Source organism: Hibiscus syriacus, unplaced genomic scaffold (genome assembly GCF_006381635.1).
Source record: "Hibiscus syriacus cultivar Baekdansim isolate YM2019G1 unplaced genomic scaffold, ASM638163v2 tig00111105_pilon, whole genome shotgun sequence".
Taxonomy (NCBI): domain Eukaryota; kingdom Viridiplantae; phylum Streptophyta; class Magnoliopsida; order Malvales; family Malvaceae; genus Hibiscus; species Hibiscus syriacus.
The window spans coordinates 2,963,863-2,982,575 of record NW_024062987.1 but is presented as its reverse complement, the minus strand read 5'-3'; the positions used below and the strand labels follow the sequence as shown (position 1 = coordinate 2,982,575).

General features: G+C 33.3%; 4 protein-coding genes across 4 annotated transcripts; 3 read left to right on the top strand and 1 right to left on the bottom strand.

Moving 5' to 3' along the window:
• The first annotated feature begins 244 nt into the window (after positions 1-244).
• On the top strand, positions 245-2,631 carry LOC120153792 (laccase-11-like). Its single transcript, XM_039165669.1, has 6 exons — positions 245-411; positions 519-670; positions 760-1,004; positions 1,086-1,214; positions 1,324-2,247; positions 2,326-2,631. The coding sequence occupies exons 1-6, from the start codon at positions 301-303 to the stop codon at positions 2,454-2,456; spliced, it is 1,692 nt and encodes a 563-aa protein (XP_039021600.1). The 5' UTR covers positions 245-300; the 3' UTR covers positions 2,457-2,631.
• A 217-nt stretch (positions 2,632-2,848) lies between these two features.
• LOC120153945 (BTB/POZ domain-containing protein At5g03250-like) lies at positions 2,849-5,138 on the bottom strand. The gene is made up of 4 exons (XM_039165805.1): positions 5,080-5,138; positions 4,783-4,852; positions 3,481-4,692; positions 2,849-3,391 (listed from the first exon to the last, which is right to left on the bottom strand). The coding sequence occupies exons 1-4, from the start codon at positions 5,136-5,138 to the stop codon at positions 2,849-2,851; spliced, it is 1,884 nt and encodes a 627-aa protein (XP_039021736.1).
• Positions 5,139-5,829: 691 nt separating this feature from the next.
• Positions 5,830-8,168, top strand: LOC120153791 (CASP-like protein 5A1). Its single transcript, XM_039165668.1, has 3 exons — positions 5,830-6,201; positions 6,982-7,114; positions 7,711-8,168. Exons 1-3 carry the CDS (start codon positions 5,990-5,992, stop codon positions 7,900-7,902), a joined length of 537 nt encoding a protein of 178 aa, XP_039021599.1. The 5' UTR covers positions 5,830-5,989; the 3' UTR covers positions 7,903-8,168.
• Positions 8,169-12,056: 3,888 nt separating this feature from the next.
• On the top strand, positions 12,057-12,621 carry LOC120153876 (60S ribosomal protein L12-3-like). The gene has a single exon (XM_039165742.1). The coding sequence runs from the start codon at positions 12,120-12,122 to the stop codon at positions 12,618-12,620; it is 501 nt and encodes a 166-aa protein (XP_039021673.1). The 5' UTR covers positions 12,057-12,119; the 3' UTR covers position 12,621.
• The last annotated feature ends 6,092 nt before the right edge of the window (positions 12,622-18,713 follow it).

The window sequence follows — 18,713 nt, the reverse complement described above, 5'->3', positions numbered from 1 at the left end:
CGTCTTAACCTCCGGTAGGCAAAACCAGCAGCCAAGCAATCAATATGTTAAGGCAAAGCAAAATCTTTTGGTGAGCTACGAGTAGGCCTATCTGTTAACCACGTAATTCTTTTTATACATATAGTTAACAGACAATACATGGATATCTCAACTTCTTCAGCACTTGCTTCCAAGGCTTGTGTAGCTCTTGTATTTCCTTTGTTTACACAATCAAATAAAAACACTGAACTACCAACAATTTCCAACACTATAATTATCAATGTTTTTTTCTTCCAAGTCCAACACACAAGCATTTGAAAAATGGCAATGCAGCTTGATAGTTGCTTTGGGTCATTTTTTCTCTGCATTTTCTTCTTTGTTTGCTTTCTGAGTTTTCCAGCCGAAGCTGCTGTGAGGAAGTATCAGTTTGATGTCGGTGTTTACTTTTTTTTTTAATTTGGAATGATTTTATTTTTTAATGAATGGTTAAGGGCTTTATATAACTCTTTATACTGCTTTCTTTGTTCTTCTGGGTTCAGATTCGAGTCAAGAATGTGAGCCGGCTTTGCCATGCGAAACCGATTGTCACGGTGAACGAAAGGTTCCCGGGACCGACCATTTATGCTCGAGAAGGCGACCGAGTTCTCGTCAATGTTAAAAACTATGCACAATATAACATTTCCATTCATTGGTATGTCATTTACATACATATCTTTATGCACAATACGTGTATATATGTGGAAATGGTTGAATCAACTTATTATTTTTGTGCATGTGCAGGCATGGCTTAAAGCAGTTTCGCAATGGTTGGGCCGACGGACCTGCATACATAACACAATGCCCTATCAAGACAGGACATAGCTACATCTATGACTTTACTGTCACGGGACAACGAGGAACATTGTGGTGGCATGCGCATATTTTGTGGCTACGAGCTACGGTTTACGGCGCCATTGTCATTATGCCGAAAGAAGGAACAATGTTTCCATTCCCTCAACCAAATAGAGAAACTAAGATAATCCTAGGTTTGTAATTGGTTAAAGTCACTAATATTTCCAAGTTTTTTGATTTGGAGAAATGGGGTATCTAACAAGTCTTATATGCAGGGGAATGGTGGAATTCGGACGTTGAAACACTCGTTAATGGAGCCAATAAGTTGGGGTTGCCACCACCAACATCTGACGCTCATACGATTAATGGGAAAGCAGGGCCGCTCTTCCCATGTTCTTCGAAACGTAAGTTGCAGCTTCATGCTTTAGACCAGAGAAAGAAAACAGTTTTTAAGAAATGTTCATCTTCAAGAAATATACTAATGTTAAGCAATGTGATTTGTTTCAATTCTAGATACGTTTTCAATGGAGGTTGACGCAGGAAAAACTTATCTGCTGCGGATTATCAATGCTGCACTCAATGATGAACTGTTTTTCTCAATCGCCGGTCATAACATGACTGTTGTAGAGATTGATGCAGTCTACACCAAGCCCTTCACAACCAGAGTTATCTTGATCGCTCCGGGTCAAACGACCAATGTTCTAATCAAAGCCGATCAGCCTCCAAGTCGATACTTCATGGCAGCCAGGCCTTTCATGGATGCACCGGTTCCTGTTGATAACAAAACTGTTACAGGCATCCTACATTACAAAGGCATCCCAAACACAGTCCTCCCATCCATGCCCAAATTACCTGCGCCAAACAACACCAATGTCGCCTCGAGCTATAACAATAGACTTAAAAGCCTAAACACCCCACAATTTCCTGCAAACGTCCCACTTAAAGTCGACCGCCATCTATTTTACACAATTGGTCTGGGGGCAAACCCATGTTCAACTTGTCAAAATGGTACACAACTCACAGCTTCATTGAACAACATTACCTTTGTGATGCCAAATGTTGGTCTTCTGAAGGCTCATTATTTCAACATCAAAGGATTATTCAAAACTGACTTCCCTGACCGACCTACGGTTCCTTTTAACTACACTGGTGCACCACTTACAGCGAATCTCGGCACTTCATTAGGAACAAGGCTCAGTAAGGTGGTTTTCAATTCCACAATTGAGGTGGTATTACAGGACACAAACCTCCTCACAGTAGAGTCACATCCATTCCATCTTCATGGTTTCAATTTTTTCGTTGTCGGAAGTGGCGTGGGGAACTTCGATTCTTCCAAAGACCCTGCGAAGTTCAACCTCGTAGATCCTCCTGAGAGAAATACAGTTGGAGTGCCAACTGGAGGATGGACAGCTATTAGATTCCGAGCTGATAATCCAGGTAAATTTCCACAGAAATGACCCTATCGAAAATCGATACCAGCTTATTTAACTATGGTTTTTTGGATTATATCTGCAGGTGTTTGGTTTATGCATTGTCACCTAGAGCTGCATACAATGTGGGGTCTAAAGATGGCCTTTGTTGTTGAGAATGGGAAATCACCCGAAGAGTCTATCATACCACCACCAAAGGACCTTCCACCTTGCTAGAACATTTCGAAAAATGATTACCGATTCTTTCATGATAAAGGAACAAAGAATTGTTCCTGCAGCTTATGTATTTATTTCATCTTTGTTCTCTTGTAAACTGCTCCCCTTCTGCAGTTCCTGGCTATTCTTTCGAGATCGGAACATCCTGACATCAAAATGCTTTATTTGAGATTGTTTTCCCCATTTATGACATACCAAGTTTTCATCAATGAATTTCTTCCTATACTTGCTTGATAACAGTCCCTTCATTTTCTCGATTCAATTATTCTGATGGTCGATATTACATAGAAGTACTTATGTAAAATTCTGAAAAGAATCAAGATTTTGTTGTATTTATATAAAATCAAAAGGTATCATGATACAAATGCCAGAAAATAAAACATATTTTTCTATTAATTGACCTTCAAAGTTCCAGGTACCACCTCAATATTTTCATAGTTTTGTTGTCTGTTTACCGATGATGGGGTTGCTCTAAGATCGGAAGGCTTCGATCTTTTCGAACAACAAAATTGTGACTTATTAAATCCTAACCTTCTAGTGAAGTTCTTCCAACTTCTCTTGGCCTTCACCAGCTTCCGGATCTCCTCTTTCATACTCGAACAATCCTTTTCGAGCTCAGAAACACGATACTTCACATCATCCTCACCATTAGACGCATGATGTTCTACAGAGCCTATGGTAGGACGAGACTCATCTTCCTTGAGTCCTAAGTTTCCATTAGGTTTTGCTGAGTTTTCAAGATTATCAGAGACAAAGAACCATCCAGAAATAGATGTTCGTAGTCGTAGTTGTTCGAAGAAGAGTACTTGGACGATTACTCGAAGTGGTAGCCTCTCATTCTGAGCTGCATGTGTGCTGGCTTCGATTGAGAGCTTTTCACAGTTCATCAATCTACATAGTTGCTCCCTTTCACCATCTGTAATCCATGGATGTGCCTGCAAATTGCGGATTACCTAAAACAAATCAGGGTCTCGTACCCTTAAGAATTTACAACATTGAAATCAGCCGTGGGAGACAACACTACCTTCAAGTATATATCAATTGCATGATAGAGGCCATCATCAAGTGGTCTTGCATAATCCGGGATGCTAGCAGCAAGTGCCTCGAACTTGGGAAGCTTGAAATTAACATCCTGCGCTACTTCTGCTAAAAATTCGTCTATCAGACGGGCCACCATTGTCATTGGCCCTAATGAATCGGATCCGTTCATTAATTGCTCCTCCTCGACTATGTTAGCCGGAGTGGCGATAGCTGAAGCCTGCTCTACCAACAGGAAATGATCAAGAATTCTCTGAACGCAGTTTATATCGTAAAGAGTCTCGGAATAACTCATATTCGGTATGAGCAAGTCGACAAGTGAAGCTTGATCCAACTGTGCTCCGACCCTCTTCTCCAAATTTTCTCGGCATGAAGGACTTGCATGCAGTACCATAGCCGTACGAAGCAGTCTAATGAGAAACTTGGATGACGTGACTCCCTTCTTGTTAGGAATTAACCCTACAATCTCTTCCAGGAGAACCCTTTGATCGGCTTCGGAAGGTTTCGAAATATTTGTCCCCTGATTTGCATCATCAAAGCTCGATTGTCGATTCACCAAGGGAAGATACCTCCTAGCATAGTGTGCCACTGATGCAGCAATGCTCTCAGGACCCATGCCCCTTGATTCAATAGCTAAAATCAGTCTCTTGTATATCGGTAGACTAAGGAACGTTACGTCTTCGAACCACCAATTATCGCCCGTAGTTTTCGTCTTGGTCGGGGTCGATATTCCGTTCCATAAGCCATTATTTTCCGGACTTTGCTTGCTCTCGCGTCCCGCCAAAGGCCAGCCGTATAGACTCGGATCCTCACAAGCCTTCATTGCCAACGAATCGATGCACCTCAACACAATGTGAAGGTCTTCAGCATATGGCATAACTTCTTCACATGCTTCAAGAGCTCGAATCGAATCCACCCAAGTACCAAGCACTACCTCGAGGAAAGACTCCGTTTGCAGAACGAGATTCTCATCTCCGTTATCATCAGTCATCTCGAGGTACTCTGCTGCACATCGAACGCTAACGATGTTGTGTGCAGTGAGTTCGATCTTAACGCCATAGCAAAACTTTGATATAAGCTCGAAAGCTTTGGCTCCACCGGGTAAATCATCAAGCCTCAAACTAAAACTCGCTCCATCACCTGTACAACATTCTTCAATAAGCTTCCTTAGCATCCCACTTCTCGAGAGCAACGGAAACTGTAATCGATATTCAAAACGAATCGAATCGAATCAACTCAATTCGAAAAACAACCATTTCCAAGACGAAATATAGATGCAGTAACACACCTTGTGGAGATGGAAAGACGTTTCTCCGATGTAAATGTCAACATCACTAGAAAGTCCAGATGTACATATCCTGAAAAAAAGAAGAAGGGAAGAACCTTCATATAAAGAACAACAAGAAATCACACGTTTTGATAATCCAATCCGCCGTTTTTGAAGCTTAGAAGCTCATGAAACTAGAGATATAAGCCTAAGAATCGTATAAACATTCTTGTTATAACATATTCGAAAAAGGAACATAAAATTTTTCTTTTACAAAAAAAAAATGGCAATGTAAAAGAGAAGGAAACGAAAGTTCACCAAGAGTGACCTTCACGATGAAATGCTTCAGGCTTGGAACCCAACCTCAAGAGCGCCATTATTATTATATATTTTACGTTTTTGATGTAGTTTTCAAAATAGACAAAACCTTGAAATCATGAAGAAAAAAATCAAGACGAAGAAATGAATGAAGAGTGGTTGTCAACTTGAAAGGAAAAATTATTAACAAAAAATAGAAAATAGTAAGTTAGCGAGTCTAAAGGAAACTCGTGAAGAAATATAAGGGCGTTGTTTCCATTTGGCTTCCTCGTGAGTTAGCACTCGACTTTCATCTCCTCTTTTTTCTGCATTTATTTAATCACATTTTTATTAATCCTTGTCTTTCATTTTGTTATATCATCACATTTTTAATTTACGAATTTAATTTTACTATATCTTATATTTAAAATAAAATCAATTAATCTTCCTTACAATTTTAACACAGTTTCATCTCTGGTTCTCGTAAGATTATTAATAATTTGATATGTGATGTACTGGCATATATAAATTTATCAATCATTAATAAATTAAATGGTTAATATATTAGATTTATATCATTATTTAATTTATTAACTGTGTATAAATAATATTGCATCACCGTTCCAAAGTTATTGGCCAAAATGTAAAAGAGAATCAATGCTGGTTCCATGATTTCATCAGGTCCGTATAATACACACTAGATTCCACTGTTCATGATACAAACGGCTCAGATCCAACAACGGACAGTCATTGACTTTTAACTAAAGTCAACAGTTCGTTCTAAGACACGGGAACTAAACCCAGATTTTCCCTTTTCCAAATTCTAATTTCATACATTTTTTATCCACAAAAACAATGGAAAAATAGAGCTTTGTCTCTTCCAATTCGTTAAAAATCGCAACTTTTTTCCTTTTGTTAAAAAAGTGAAGCAATGAACGCCAGCCGTCCGGCGGTGCACCCGGTGGAGGCTCCACCGCTGGCGGAGGCTGCAGTGCGTGGTCCTAGAGTGAGGATGAAGGACGTCCAAGGCATGCCTGGAACTAAAGGTGGCCTTTTCCTTCGTCTTTCTCAGTTCAGCTTCGCCGTCATTTCCGTCTCTGTAATGGCCACAGCCAGTGATTTCCGCTCCGCCACTGCTTTTAGGTAATTAACCCCTTTTGTTTAAGAATTTTGTTAGTGAGGATCTTTTCCCTTTCCTGGGATTTACTTTATGTTGTATTGAATGTGAGGGTTTTTTTAGTCTGATTTTTTGTTCTGATCGACTGCAAACTTGAGCTAATGAAAGAGACATTCGATTTATCGGCCTTGATCACCAGCAAACTATTATAATTATCTTTTGAGCTAATTGTTTGATTTCTTGGGTTTTTCTTCTATGTTGTATTGAATTTGTTAGTGAGGATTTTTCAGTTTGATTTTTTGTTCTGATTTTTCTAAATGCAAATTTCAGTTTCAACCAATAAGGTGTAAACTTGAGCTAATGAAAGTGAGATTCAATTTGTTAACCTTGATCATCACCAAACTATTATGATTATCATTTTAGCTTTATAATCAACTACAACTCTCTTAGTTTCAAGTTTTTGTATAGAATTCTGATCTTTCAAGCAGACGTATAGGGAAATTGTTATGTTCTTCATCATCTTCCATTAGATTAATGTCTGGGTCAAAATATACTGGTTGTCCCTCCACTTTGGTAAAGTTTGAGATTTAATCCTTGTATTTATCGACCAGTGCATGTTAGGTTAGTTAAAACCTAAAAGATGATTATTATCCCCAAGTGTGTGACAAAGCTATGCGGGTTTTTGGTTTATATGCTGAGATTTCGAAACTGTTTTGACGAAACTGTTGTCTGTTACATGTGAGATGATAGTTTCATGAATTTAATCTTAGTTGTAACATGAATATTTCATGGTTTTCATGCATCAGCTACCTCGTTCTTGCTGTTGGCTTGCAAAGTTTGTGGAGCTTGTCTCTTGCATTTGTTGATATTTACGCTCTTTTGGTGAAACGAAGCCTGCGGAACTACAAAGCAACCTGTTTGTTCACCATTGGTGATGGGGTAAGAGACTCTTGATCCAGCATGCAGACTCTACAACAAGGCTTATTCAAGCACTGGATTAACTCTAGGAAACTTGTTGGCTTGTTCTTGTTTCATCCTTTAAAAGCTCTTTTAGTTCTTTAGGGTTAAAGTTACCATAATCGGCATGATGTTCGTTCTTGCATTTTGCACTTCATGTTCATACTGAGATCTTTTAAAAGAGAACAAAGGATCTAAAAAAATTAATTGTCAAAGAAAGAGACACGTATACTGATTTAAGCCTTGTTGATGTATATTTCATAAGCAATATTATGGTTTTGCAAATGAAATTTCCATCTAATTCTGATTCATTTTCTCCTCTGCCTTGCCAACTTAGCTATATATAGAGCCGATAATTTGACATTGCTCGTCACATTTATTGTTATCAATGCCCATGTTAACATGTTACTCCGACCCTGACCCTTCATTTTCCTTAAAGTGTCCATATCCGAAGTTATATGACTCTCTGTGTGCATGCTAGTGTCCATATCACTATCTTTGGTGGGTTAGCTTTGGGGTGGGAATGTTTAGTTAACTTCATTTGCTAATTGAACAAACCTAGTGATGTTTTGATGCAGATCACGTCGACCCTTACATTTGCTGCAGCTTGTTCATCTGCTGGGATTACAGTGCTGATCGGAAACGATCTCGACAGGTGTGCTTTTAACCACTGCACCAGGTTTGAGACTGCTACAGCAATGGCTTTCATCAGCTGGTTCGCGATTTCGCCATCGTTTCTAATGAATTTCTGGTCATTGGCATCCCAGTGATGAATTTATGGAGTTTGTACTCTTCGGTTACAGCCTTGTGCAGCCTTTTCCAAATCTGTTGTATTGTCAATTGCAGCAGGCAGTGTATATAAAAGAGTTTTGCTATTATTTTGTTTTCCGACTTGGAAAGTGCAATATATCCTTGAGGGAAAGCAACCATTAAATTATAAATTACTTGCTTTTCCCCCATTTCTCTCAACCTAGTAGTGTCTTATAGGCTCTTATAATACGATTACTGTTTAAGCATTGGATGTTTTTATGAGACTCGAGCCTATCCAATTTGTTTACTATTTTATGCTAGGTAAACTTGTAAAATTTTAGGAGGGATGAATTTATAAAATTTTAATGATTAAAATTAATTTTTAATAAAAATTATAAAATACTATTTAAATTATAAAATTTTAATGATTAAAATTAATTTTTAATAAAAATTATAAAATACTATTTAAATTATAAAATTTTAATGATTAAAATTAATTTTTAATAAAAATTATAAAATACTATTTAAATTATATGAGAATTTTGTTTAGTTCTGTTTTTGTTTTTCAGAAAATAGTTATCATTTTCAGTTTTTTGAAAATTAAAAAACATGTTTGGTTAATATAAAGGAAAATTTGAATCCAAAAATAAAATAGTAAAAATGAATTTGGTATCTAATTTTTAAAAATAGAAATAAATAAATAGATATTAAAAATAAATTGAACTATAATTATTAAAAAATCATTAGATTAATTTAACATGTGAGTTATGTAAATATAAAATAATAAAATTGATAAGAAATTTCATAACACAATTTATTTCAGTTTATAATAAAAATATACTAATATTGTATATTATATTAGACATCAATTAAATTTTTAAAAACACACAAAAATATTAAAAAGCAATAGCACATAAAAGTGTTATTAAAATAAAAATATGTTCAATGAAATACACGAACCCGACGGGTTTCGACCTGATCTGACCCTATAAGGACATTTTTTTTAATTTTAGGGCACGGGGTAGGACGGACGGGTTATATAGTATATAACTTTGGGGCGAGACGGGCCCGGCTTTAAAGTGAAAAATCACCTGCCTAATCTGACCCGGTTAAATTTTACTTATATATATATATATAGAATTTTAAGAATTTTTTATTTTACATTATTCAAATATATTGTTCAATTATTAAAATTAAAACTTGTTATAAAATATATATATATATAAATAAATAAATATAAATATATTATTTTAATTATATTAAAATATTAATATATTTGAATCGGGTCAAGTTAGGGTCGGGATTTTAGTCTAAAATACGAGACAGGTTCAGGAGGGAAAAACTTAAAATTAATTGGGGTGAGACAATATTAGGTTTTAGATATATACTTTCGGATTGAGGTCAAGACGCCAAAAAACCAACTCACCCTGCCCCGTGCCCATCCCTAATTTAATAGTAATTGAGACCTTAAAATTTTTGGGAAAAATAATTTTTGTAGCCCGAACACTTTTTTACACTAAAAAATTAATCTAACAATTTGACAAACAAAATCAAACGTTGACTTTTACAACGCTTATATGACAATTCATAAATCTACATGACAATCTACAATATTGATATAACAGTTTATGTTATTGTTGTGGTAGTACATAATAGACGATGATGTGGTAGATGGATATAATTGATTTTTTGGCTAATTTTGATGGCATGATTGATTTTTTTTTAGAAAATTTGAGGACTTATTTTTTTAATTATTTAATTAAAAATATAAAATATAAACAATTATTAAGATATTCAATACATTAAATATAAAAATACTAAAATATTAATTTATTATAAAACTCATTTTAAGGCATATATTGATTGTAAAAATAAAGTTAAGGGGCCATATTGATTTTTGGGCAAAATATTAAGGGTTGCATATACCATTAAATAAAAAAATTATTGTTAGACAAATTTGAATTCATGCATGTTAAGTTAAAAATCTAAATCCCAGGTTTTTCTTGTTTTTCAAATTTTTTAAATAATTTTAATGAAAATACTGAAAACATATTTTCTTTGTTTTCATATTTTTACCTAATTTTATTTTTATTTTTTACAAATCATTTTCCAATTTTACAACAAAACATGTTTTCTTTAACGTTTTCTTTTTTCTAAACGATGAAAATAAAAATAGTCTATATTTTCTAAAACTAATCAGACCCTAAAGACTCTTTTGGTTCTAAATTTTTTTTTGTCTTTTAATTTTAGAAAATAATTTTTATTTTCATTTTTTTTAAAATTAGAAAACATATTTAATTAATATAAATTAAATTAAAAAATTAAAAAATTAAATAATTAAAATATATTTGATATTTATTTTTTAAAATAAAGATAAACAAGGGTCATTAAATAATATAATTATTAAAAAAATTCTTACGTAAATTTAATATGTCAGTTATACAAATATAAAACAATAAAGTTGATAAAAAAATTATAACACAAAAATTATTTTATTTTATAATAATAATATAATATTAATGCATATTGGACATCAATTAAATTAAAAAAAAAAACACACAAAATATTGTTGCAAACAACAAAACAAAAAAGTGTCATTAAAATAAAAAATATATGTTTAATAGTATATAAAGCCCTCAAACTTTTGGAAAACAATTAGTGTAGCCCTTGAACTTTGTTTTTTGCACTCAATATGATTGTTAAACTGAGAAAAAATCGTAATCCTTTGATTAACGAAATCAAACGCTGACCGTCACGACCCTTATATGACAATTTACATAGCATACATGACAATATTCAATATTAATGTGATAGTTCGCGATAATGTTGTTGTAGTACATGATGAATGATGATGTGGTAGATAGATTAATTGATTTTTTGACTAAGTTCAAGGACTTAATTTATTCTTTTTTAAAGTTTAAAGGACAATTAATTTTTATAAAAAATAAAAAATATTTAAATTTAAAATATAAAATATAAAATATAAATAATTATTAAGATATTTAATATATTAAATATAAAAGTATTAAAATTAAATTATTAAAAAATTAATGTAATGACCAAATTGTGTGTAAAAAAATTAAGGGACCATATTTCTATTGTAAAAGTTTGAGAATTTTAGATATCATTATGTCAAAATTTATTATTAAAATAATTTAAATCCATATAAATTAATTTAAATTTAAAATCCTATTTTTTTATTTTAAAATTTTCAAAATAATTTTAATGAGAATATTTTAAACATTTTTTATGTTTTTATATTTTCAATTATTTTTTATTTAATTTTTCAAAAATTATTTTTTAATTTTATTAAAAAAACGTTTTCTTAAATATTTCTTGAAAAACACTAAGGGGGTGTTTGGATTAAGGAATGTGAGATTCCTATGGGAATTGAATCCACATTCCCATGTTTGGTTGGCTGAGAATCTCATTACCGATAATGTTTTATTACCGATAGTAGATTTTTTGAGGTATATTACCTGGAATGTCATTACCTCCATTTCCTTAGGTATTGTTGGATTACCGACGTTTTGGACTAAAATGCCTTTAATTTTTTTCTTTCAAAAATATCATTTTTCTGTCATTGAATAATAAAAATTATACGAAGATTAAATTACAAATTTATCCTTAAACTATTTTAGATTTACAAAAAAAAATTATAATTAAAATTTTATATGAAGTTTAGGGGTTAAAATAATATTTTACCTTTTCATTAAACCTTTTTATATTTTCAATTTTATAAAACAATATATCAATTTTATGAATTTAATTTTTTAAAGAAAATATATAAATATTTTCTAACTTGGTAAAAATAAATATTTAATAAAGACAAATTGATTAAATATACATTTCAATAATCTTTTATTCATTTAACCAAACACGGTTACATTCTTACTATTCCAATAATCTTTTACTCCTTTAACCAAACACGGTAATCTTACATTCCTGCTAAACCAATCAAACACAAAATATAACATTTCCAATAATCTTATTCCCTGATAATCTTATATTTCACTGGTAATCTTACATTCCGTGAACTAAACGAAACCTAAGAGCTCGGAGATTTCGCCAAAATCTATGGACATATCGTTATTTCTAAAGCCCAAAATATCTCAAACCCCAAACCCCTAATATTCCACCTTTTTAAACCCTTCAACACTGCACATTTCCACTTGGCCACCGCACAAATTCACACTCTTTGCTCGCTAATTAACCTCTCAGATTCCAAACCCTAAACATGCCGCCGAAGTTCGACCCGACCCAAGTCGTTGACGTCTTCGTTCGAGTTACCGGAGGTGAAGTCGGAGCTGCAAGTTCCCTCGCGCCCAAGATCGGTCCTTTGGGTCTCTCCCCCAAGAAAATTGGTGAAGACATTGCCAAAGAAACCGCCAAGGATTGGAAGGGATTACGTGTTGCCGTCAAGCTTACCGTCCAGAACCGTCAAGCCAAAGTCACCGTAGTCCCCTCCGCCGCCGCTCTGGTCATCAAGGCTTTGAAAGAGCCTGAAAGGGATCGTAAGAAGACGAAGAATATCAAGCATAATGGGAATATTAGCCTTGATGATGTGATCGAGATTGCCAGAGTCATGAGGCCTAGATCCATGGCTAAGGATCTGAGAGGAACCGTGAAGGAGATATTGGGAACTTGTGTCTCTGTCGGGTGCACGGTTGATGGGAAAGACCCTAAAGATCTGCAGCAGGAGATTTCTGATGGGGATATCGATGTTCCCTTGGAGTGAACAAAGATAAAGTTCGTGTTTTTTTTTGTAGTTGTTTAAAATACGATAATGATCGAGTTCCCCAGGGGGTTTCATATGCTCGAGAATTTTGTGTAGGTAGCGGATTTAATATATTCCGAATAAAGATATCAATGGTTTAAGTTTATCTTTAGCTGATTTTGCTTGTTGTGGAAGTTCAATACTGGGATGAAATCTCGATTTAGATTGAAGCCATTTTCAGATGCACTTAATTTTCTTCTGTTTTTGATGAAATTACTGAATGTATGATGTGGTTCTTAAGTTAAAGCATTGGATTTCCTCCTGATCATATTATGTTTGGATAGCGCTTGGCCATTTGTTGATGATTAGTTCAAGCAATTACTGAGTTTGACTTTGCCCTGGGGTGTTGATGCTTTGAGTCAATAGTTTCAATTTGATATTTTATTCATGCTTAGATTGTCAACTAACATGCATTTCGGCTAGCTACTTAATCAAAACTCATATCTGCTTACTAAATCATTTTCTACTGTTTAGGTGATTTTGCTCATTGTGGAACGAATGCTTGAATGAAATATTGGGTTTGATGAATGCATTTCCAAATTTGCTTCTAAAATTGTTGAATTTGTGGTGGGATTTTTTAGTTACAGCTTTGGATTTTCTCTTGTTCATCTTCTGCTTCCATAGCATTTTGCCATTTGTTGATTAGTTAAAGTAGTAATTGTTTAAGTCGCATTAATAACAGTGGATTCTTTTTGGATGTGATAATGTAAGTGGTATTTATCTTTAAATGTATAGATTATATGTGGTATTCTGTTGATGCTTAGATTCACAACAATCTATTCTTCACATTTTCAATAAACCCTTTTCATGGCTGGCCTTGGAATTCATTTTCTATTTCTAGCATTTTTACTGCTAGAAATTACCCTGGACTTAACTTTTGTTATTCACCTGATAGAACAGAATACTAATTTTGGTTGCTTCCCCAGATTTTAATCCTATCTTTAGATCAGTCAAAAACCATGTCCGGTGAATGTTTGTTTAAGCTCACCATTTAAACCTCTTTTGGAGTTGTCGTCTTCACCAACTTCAATTGATTTCTTAGTTATCTCTCGAAAGACCCAAAAGAAAACCAAAAGGTTCCCTTTTGGAGGTCCTCCTCAGGTTTTACGTCTCTTCTTTCTTGGAACAGAAGGAAGAGATGTATTTTTCCATTGTTTTAACCTTTTTTGAAAATCTTTGTTAAGAGACTCACCCACCAAAACCAATTGTACGATGCAAGTCGATCCGAATCAGTCAAGACAAAACCTTGGAACCAGAAGTACAAAAAAAAACTTATATGCGGGAGAATGAAGTCATTTGGTGTAATGTAGTCCCCATTCATATAGGTTAAATGGCATCGTGGATTAGCATTTTTGGTAAAGAAATGGGCTTTAAACTTGTACTCAAAGCCCAATCCTGAGTTGGATCAAATTTTTGGGTTTCGTTGAATCATTAAACGCGTAAATAATGGAATACTCCAAACACCCTGACGAAGGGATGAATCTCAAGTAGGTTTTGAGTTAGATCGATTGATATTGTTAATTGTTTTAAATTTTGAGTTATTTGAAGATATAATTAATGAAAATCCCTATACTAAATATCATTGTTATTTTAATTTGAATATCTTAATATGGATTCAAATGTATCCTACACAAGTATGGGATTTTCCAAAGTTATTATATATATTCATAAAGTTTTTAGAGAATTTTCTCTTTATTCCTATATCATTTTTCTTACTTCTTTATTCTTATATCCAGATATATATAAACGAATAAAGTATGTAATGAGTTATTCGTAAATAATTTGTGAATTGTTTCTTTATCAAGTGAGATAAAAGAGTTTGCATAAAAGTGTGTTTGTATCATTGTAAGTACACCTCCAAACTTATTAATTGTTTCATTAGGGTTAGTATGTAATTATATAATATAAATTTAAAAAGGTTTTACACAAGTTTAAGATCTATGAATGTAAAAGTTATTATTTTCTGTATAAAAGATACTTTGAAATTAAATATATGTTGAATGATGCGATGTGGGATGATCAAGTTTAAGATCCAATGAGAAGGAGATTTGTGACACCCTACACTAGTACGACACATAGTCGATCAATGAGTGCCACACGAAACCATCAGAGTGGCTAACCAACAAATTTCCCTATAATACTCACTTGCAATTAAAGCTTTATATGTAAATACTTGCACTAAATAGAAAAAAAGTCCATGTAAAAATAATTTACAATCGGGAGCTCCCATAGTCACAAATAAATCAAAATATATAGACCATGTATTTAAAACAATTTACGACTCAAATTTACAAAATAGAGCTTTGAATATACATGTCCTCTAGAAATTTGAGATGTACTCTGCTCTGTTGTTTGGTCTGGACTTCTTTTAGTCAAAAGGCTCCTCTACTGATCTTCACCTAATTTGCGTAAGGAAACAAATTTCAAAAGCTGAGCTAACTAGCCCAATATCACACTAACAACTAAAATATACTAACAAGGGTACATTTACAACAAGCTTTAATAATTAAAAACAATACCATGCATCAATACAATATTAGTGAGTATCATTGTGATACTCACTATCTACGCTATGATAGACATCATGGTGTGGCTAAGGGATTTCTGCATCTCGGAGTTCGTGCATCCCTCTAGTGTACTGAGGATGTGGCCCCCGGATCACTGCATTGTACACCAAACCCCCCAACTAGCCCACCCCTTACGAGTATCAGACCTTGTGCCCTAGCTAGTCAGTTTTATAAGCCTTACGCCCTACCTATGGATATCTGGACTACATCTATACTTTCGAAACCCTAAACTAAAGAAACTCAGGTGTCCAAATTATTTCTCGAGCATCAACCAAGGCTAGTTTTATGTCACCCTAATTATTTGGTTTCTATGTTTGAATTAAACATCGTAATATTTTCACTTGTAGTCTTATTTGATGATATACTGAAGTATTGGGGTACCTTGGGTATAATTCCCTTAAATATGATCAATTTGGCCAAAAACATACTGAAAACATCAATACTAGTCGATGAGTATCAATACTTTTGTAAAAAAAATTATACTTTATATAAGTATCGATACTTTTAAACATTTTGTTATGCCTAGTTTCGATACTTTCTGAGAGTTTCAAAACTATGACTCAAAGTTTTGATACTCTTGAAAGAGTATCGATACTTCTGCCCAGAAAACACGTTTCTACCCAGAAATGAAGAACAAGTATCAATATTAGCCCAATAGTATCGATACTTGTCCTACAGAAGACTTAAATACAAGCACAAAAATGTTATATCTCACTCCCAATGTAACACCCTCAACTCGTATCCGACCCAGATCCGAGTCCAAGGTGTCACATCAACTTTTAAAACCTTTACTTATTCAAAATAATGAAAATTTCCCGTTAAAGAAAACTTCATATTATTTCATCATAAAAGTTTACAAACTTATCAGAGCATATACTATTCAAATTGTTTCTATTACATGCCAACTATATCTAAAAAAATCAAATACATATCAAACATTTCCTTTCTGATATGAAACGTTGTAAGGAAGATGCTGACCTGTCTTGCTCCTTTTAGATTCTCTTCTCGCTTTTGTAACCTACGTGTGAAACAATCACACGCTAAGTCTATGACTTAGTGAGGCATAATTAAATTTACTATAACATATCATTTCTAATTGCTATTATGCATATTTCATGTAAACTTCATAAATTATGGAATGCATTATGCATCAAACATAATTATAGACATATGCATATAAATTCTTTATCTTTATTATAAATCTTATCATTATCATTAATTTCTTTGATCATATGACCCTTTACCCACCATGCATACACATCATATAGCACATCTATAACTATACCAATTAACAAACATATTATCATGAGATTTCTATAACACACTTAACATTACCAAACATACATATCACATATAGTGTATTTGTTATTATCTCTTGATTAGCCCATGTACACTGTGAGAACTATAGATATGTGAGTCTATTGAGGTTGTACACTAATGCTGTCACCACAACTCGTATAAATGCACCGAAGTGCACGTAGAATTGCACCATAGTGCCACGTAGAAATGCACCGAAGTGCCATATAAGATTGTCCCTAAGGACCACGTAGAAAATTCCTTAAGAATCATATACATATGCCAAGGATCAAGTATGTGTCTCAAAAGACCTCACACATGTTCCAAAGAATACATATATGTCCCGAAGGACCGCGTAGACCCTCGAATCTTGACATGCCAACTATACCTCTAGCTCTCATGTCACATAACATGGGCATTAATATTTATGTTATCACACATTCACATATACACGTAGTCTCATAGTTCTTTCACATAGCTCACTGTCATATAAATCACATATACGTATAGACACATGGTTCACTTACACAGAACATTTTCATATGATTCACATATCACATAGATTCTTATTGCATATTTTATATTATATTCTTATACCACTAATTCATAATATAATTTAGGTCAATGTTGATTAACTTATTTTACTCTTTCACTTATTCATATAACTTCATTACACCACTTTCTATAATTTATTACAACATCATGTACTCTTTTTTCTATAATTGATACATTAATGCCATATAATTTATATATCTAATTCCTATAACATCCTCATATGATTTCAAGTACTTTGGTGCTATACTTCATATCATATAAAAATCTAACAGTTTTAGATCATAGTTTCATTTAACATATCGACCTTCCCATATTACTTATCTAACATATTCATATACGCATATCACATAATAATTTCACCTGACTATATCTTATGTTCATTTCATTATTACATCGCATAATATATAAGTCTCCTTTATATAGTTTACGCTACATATTCATAGGATCTTATTTGAATCTTATAGGTAATTGCTACTTATCTTATCTCATTTCCCTTTTATCAGTTTACATGATTTATTACACTAACCTTTTCAATAACATATAACTTATATCACTTATCTCATAATATTTAAATACTAGTTTACTTTATTTATTTAATTCAGTTTCATATAACACCTATAATCTTTCTCATAGGGATTTTATAGTTCTTCCTTCGATAATTCCTATATCATAATTTCCTTTAAGTATATCACACTTCAGGTTCGTATTATGTTCATGTCCCCTAATTATATATATATATATATATATTATTTCCTAGAGTCATCTAATTTATTATCTCCCGATTTATATTTGGTTCTCTTGAATCTTCTCATAATCACATATCTTCATGACTTATCACTTATTTGTAGCTTACATTTCATTCTTATATATATCACAATAAACCTTGGCTTAATTATTCTGTAAATAGCATATACTTACATGGCTTTTCTTTTATAAGCATATAATTACATAAATTATTTTATGCTTTCCCATTACTATATAATAATATTTTCATAAATCATGTATCACACACCAAGCATATCAACATATAGCACATATAATCATGTCAAATCATGCTCATGTTCATGGCTTCATACATTCTACTATAGGAAATAGAATCATCGCGAGTCATATTTCCATTAACACAAGATACCGAAAGTATGCACTCACTTGGCCTTACTAGTCAATACTGATCTCTTATCTATCCCCCCGATCGATCTTACTTGTCAATGGTTTCAGAACTCGTTTAGGCCCTGTATCTACACAATTATACATTTTAAGGCAATTATTAGATACCTACACCTTGTAATTCAATACTAACAGCTTAAACGAACTTAATAAACCAATATTCACATTTTTCCTTTAGAGGGTATCGATACCCTACTGGGGGGAATCCGTACCCCTATGATATTTTGAAATTTTTCGTTCAATGAGGGGTATCGGTACCCCTCTGGGGGGAATTGGTACCCCCATGACATTATGGAATTTCTTGTTTGAGAGGGTATCGGTACCTATTCAATAGGTACCGATACCCCTAGCCCAGAAATCGTGTTTTGGGATCGAAAATCACTTCATTTTCAGTTCCATACTTCATACTTCACTTCCTTTAATATGCCTAACTTTCATACACAAACTTAAACTCGTTTTTACTCCATAA

Coding starts and splice junctions, on each gene's coding strand:
- LOC120153945 (XM_039165805.1), bottom strand. CDS start 5,138: ATGGCGCTCTTGAGGTTGGGTTCCAAGCCTGAAGCATTTCATCGTGAA. Junction 4,853..5,079: donor CATCGTGAAGGTCACTCTTG/GTGAACTTTCGT, acceptor TCTTTTTTTCAG/GATATGTACATCTGGACTTT. Junction 4,693..4,782: donor CGTCTTTCCATCTCCACAAG/GTGTGTTACTGC, acceptor TATCGATTACAG/TTTCCGTTGCTCTCGAGAAG.
- LOC120153792 (XM_039165669.1), top strand. CDS start 301: ATGGCAATGCAGCTTGATAGTTGCTTTGGGTCATTTTTTCTCTGCATT. Junction 412..518: donor TGAGGAAGTATCAGTTTGAT/GTCGGTGTTTAC, acceptor TTCTGGGTTCAG/ATTCGAGTCAAGAATGTGAG. Junction 671..759: donor TATAACATTTCCATTCATTG/GTATGTCATTTA, acceptor GTGCATGTGCAG/GCATGGCTTAAAGCAGTTTC.
- LOC120153876 (XM_039165742.1), top strand. CDS start 12,120: ATGCCGCCGAAGTTCGACCCGACCCAAGTCGTTGACGTCTTCGTTCGA.
- LOC120153791 (XM_039165668.1), top strand. CDS start 5,990: ATGAACGCCAGCCGTCCGGCGGTGCACCCGGTGGAGGCTCCACCGCTG. Junction 6,202..6,981: donor CGCTCCGCCACTGCTTTTAG/GTAATTAACCCC, acceptor TTCATGCATCAG/CTACCTCGTTCTTGCTGTTG. Junction 7,115..7,710: donor TGTTCACCATTGGTGATGGG/GTAAGAGACTCT, acceptor GTTTTGATGCAG/ATCACGTCGACCCTTACATT.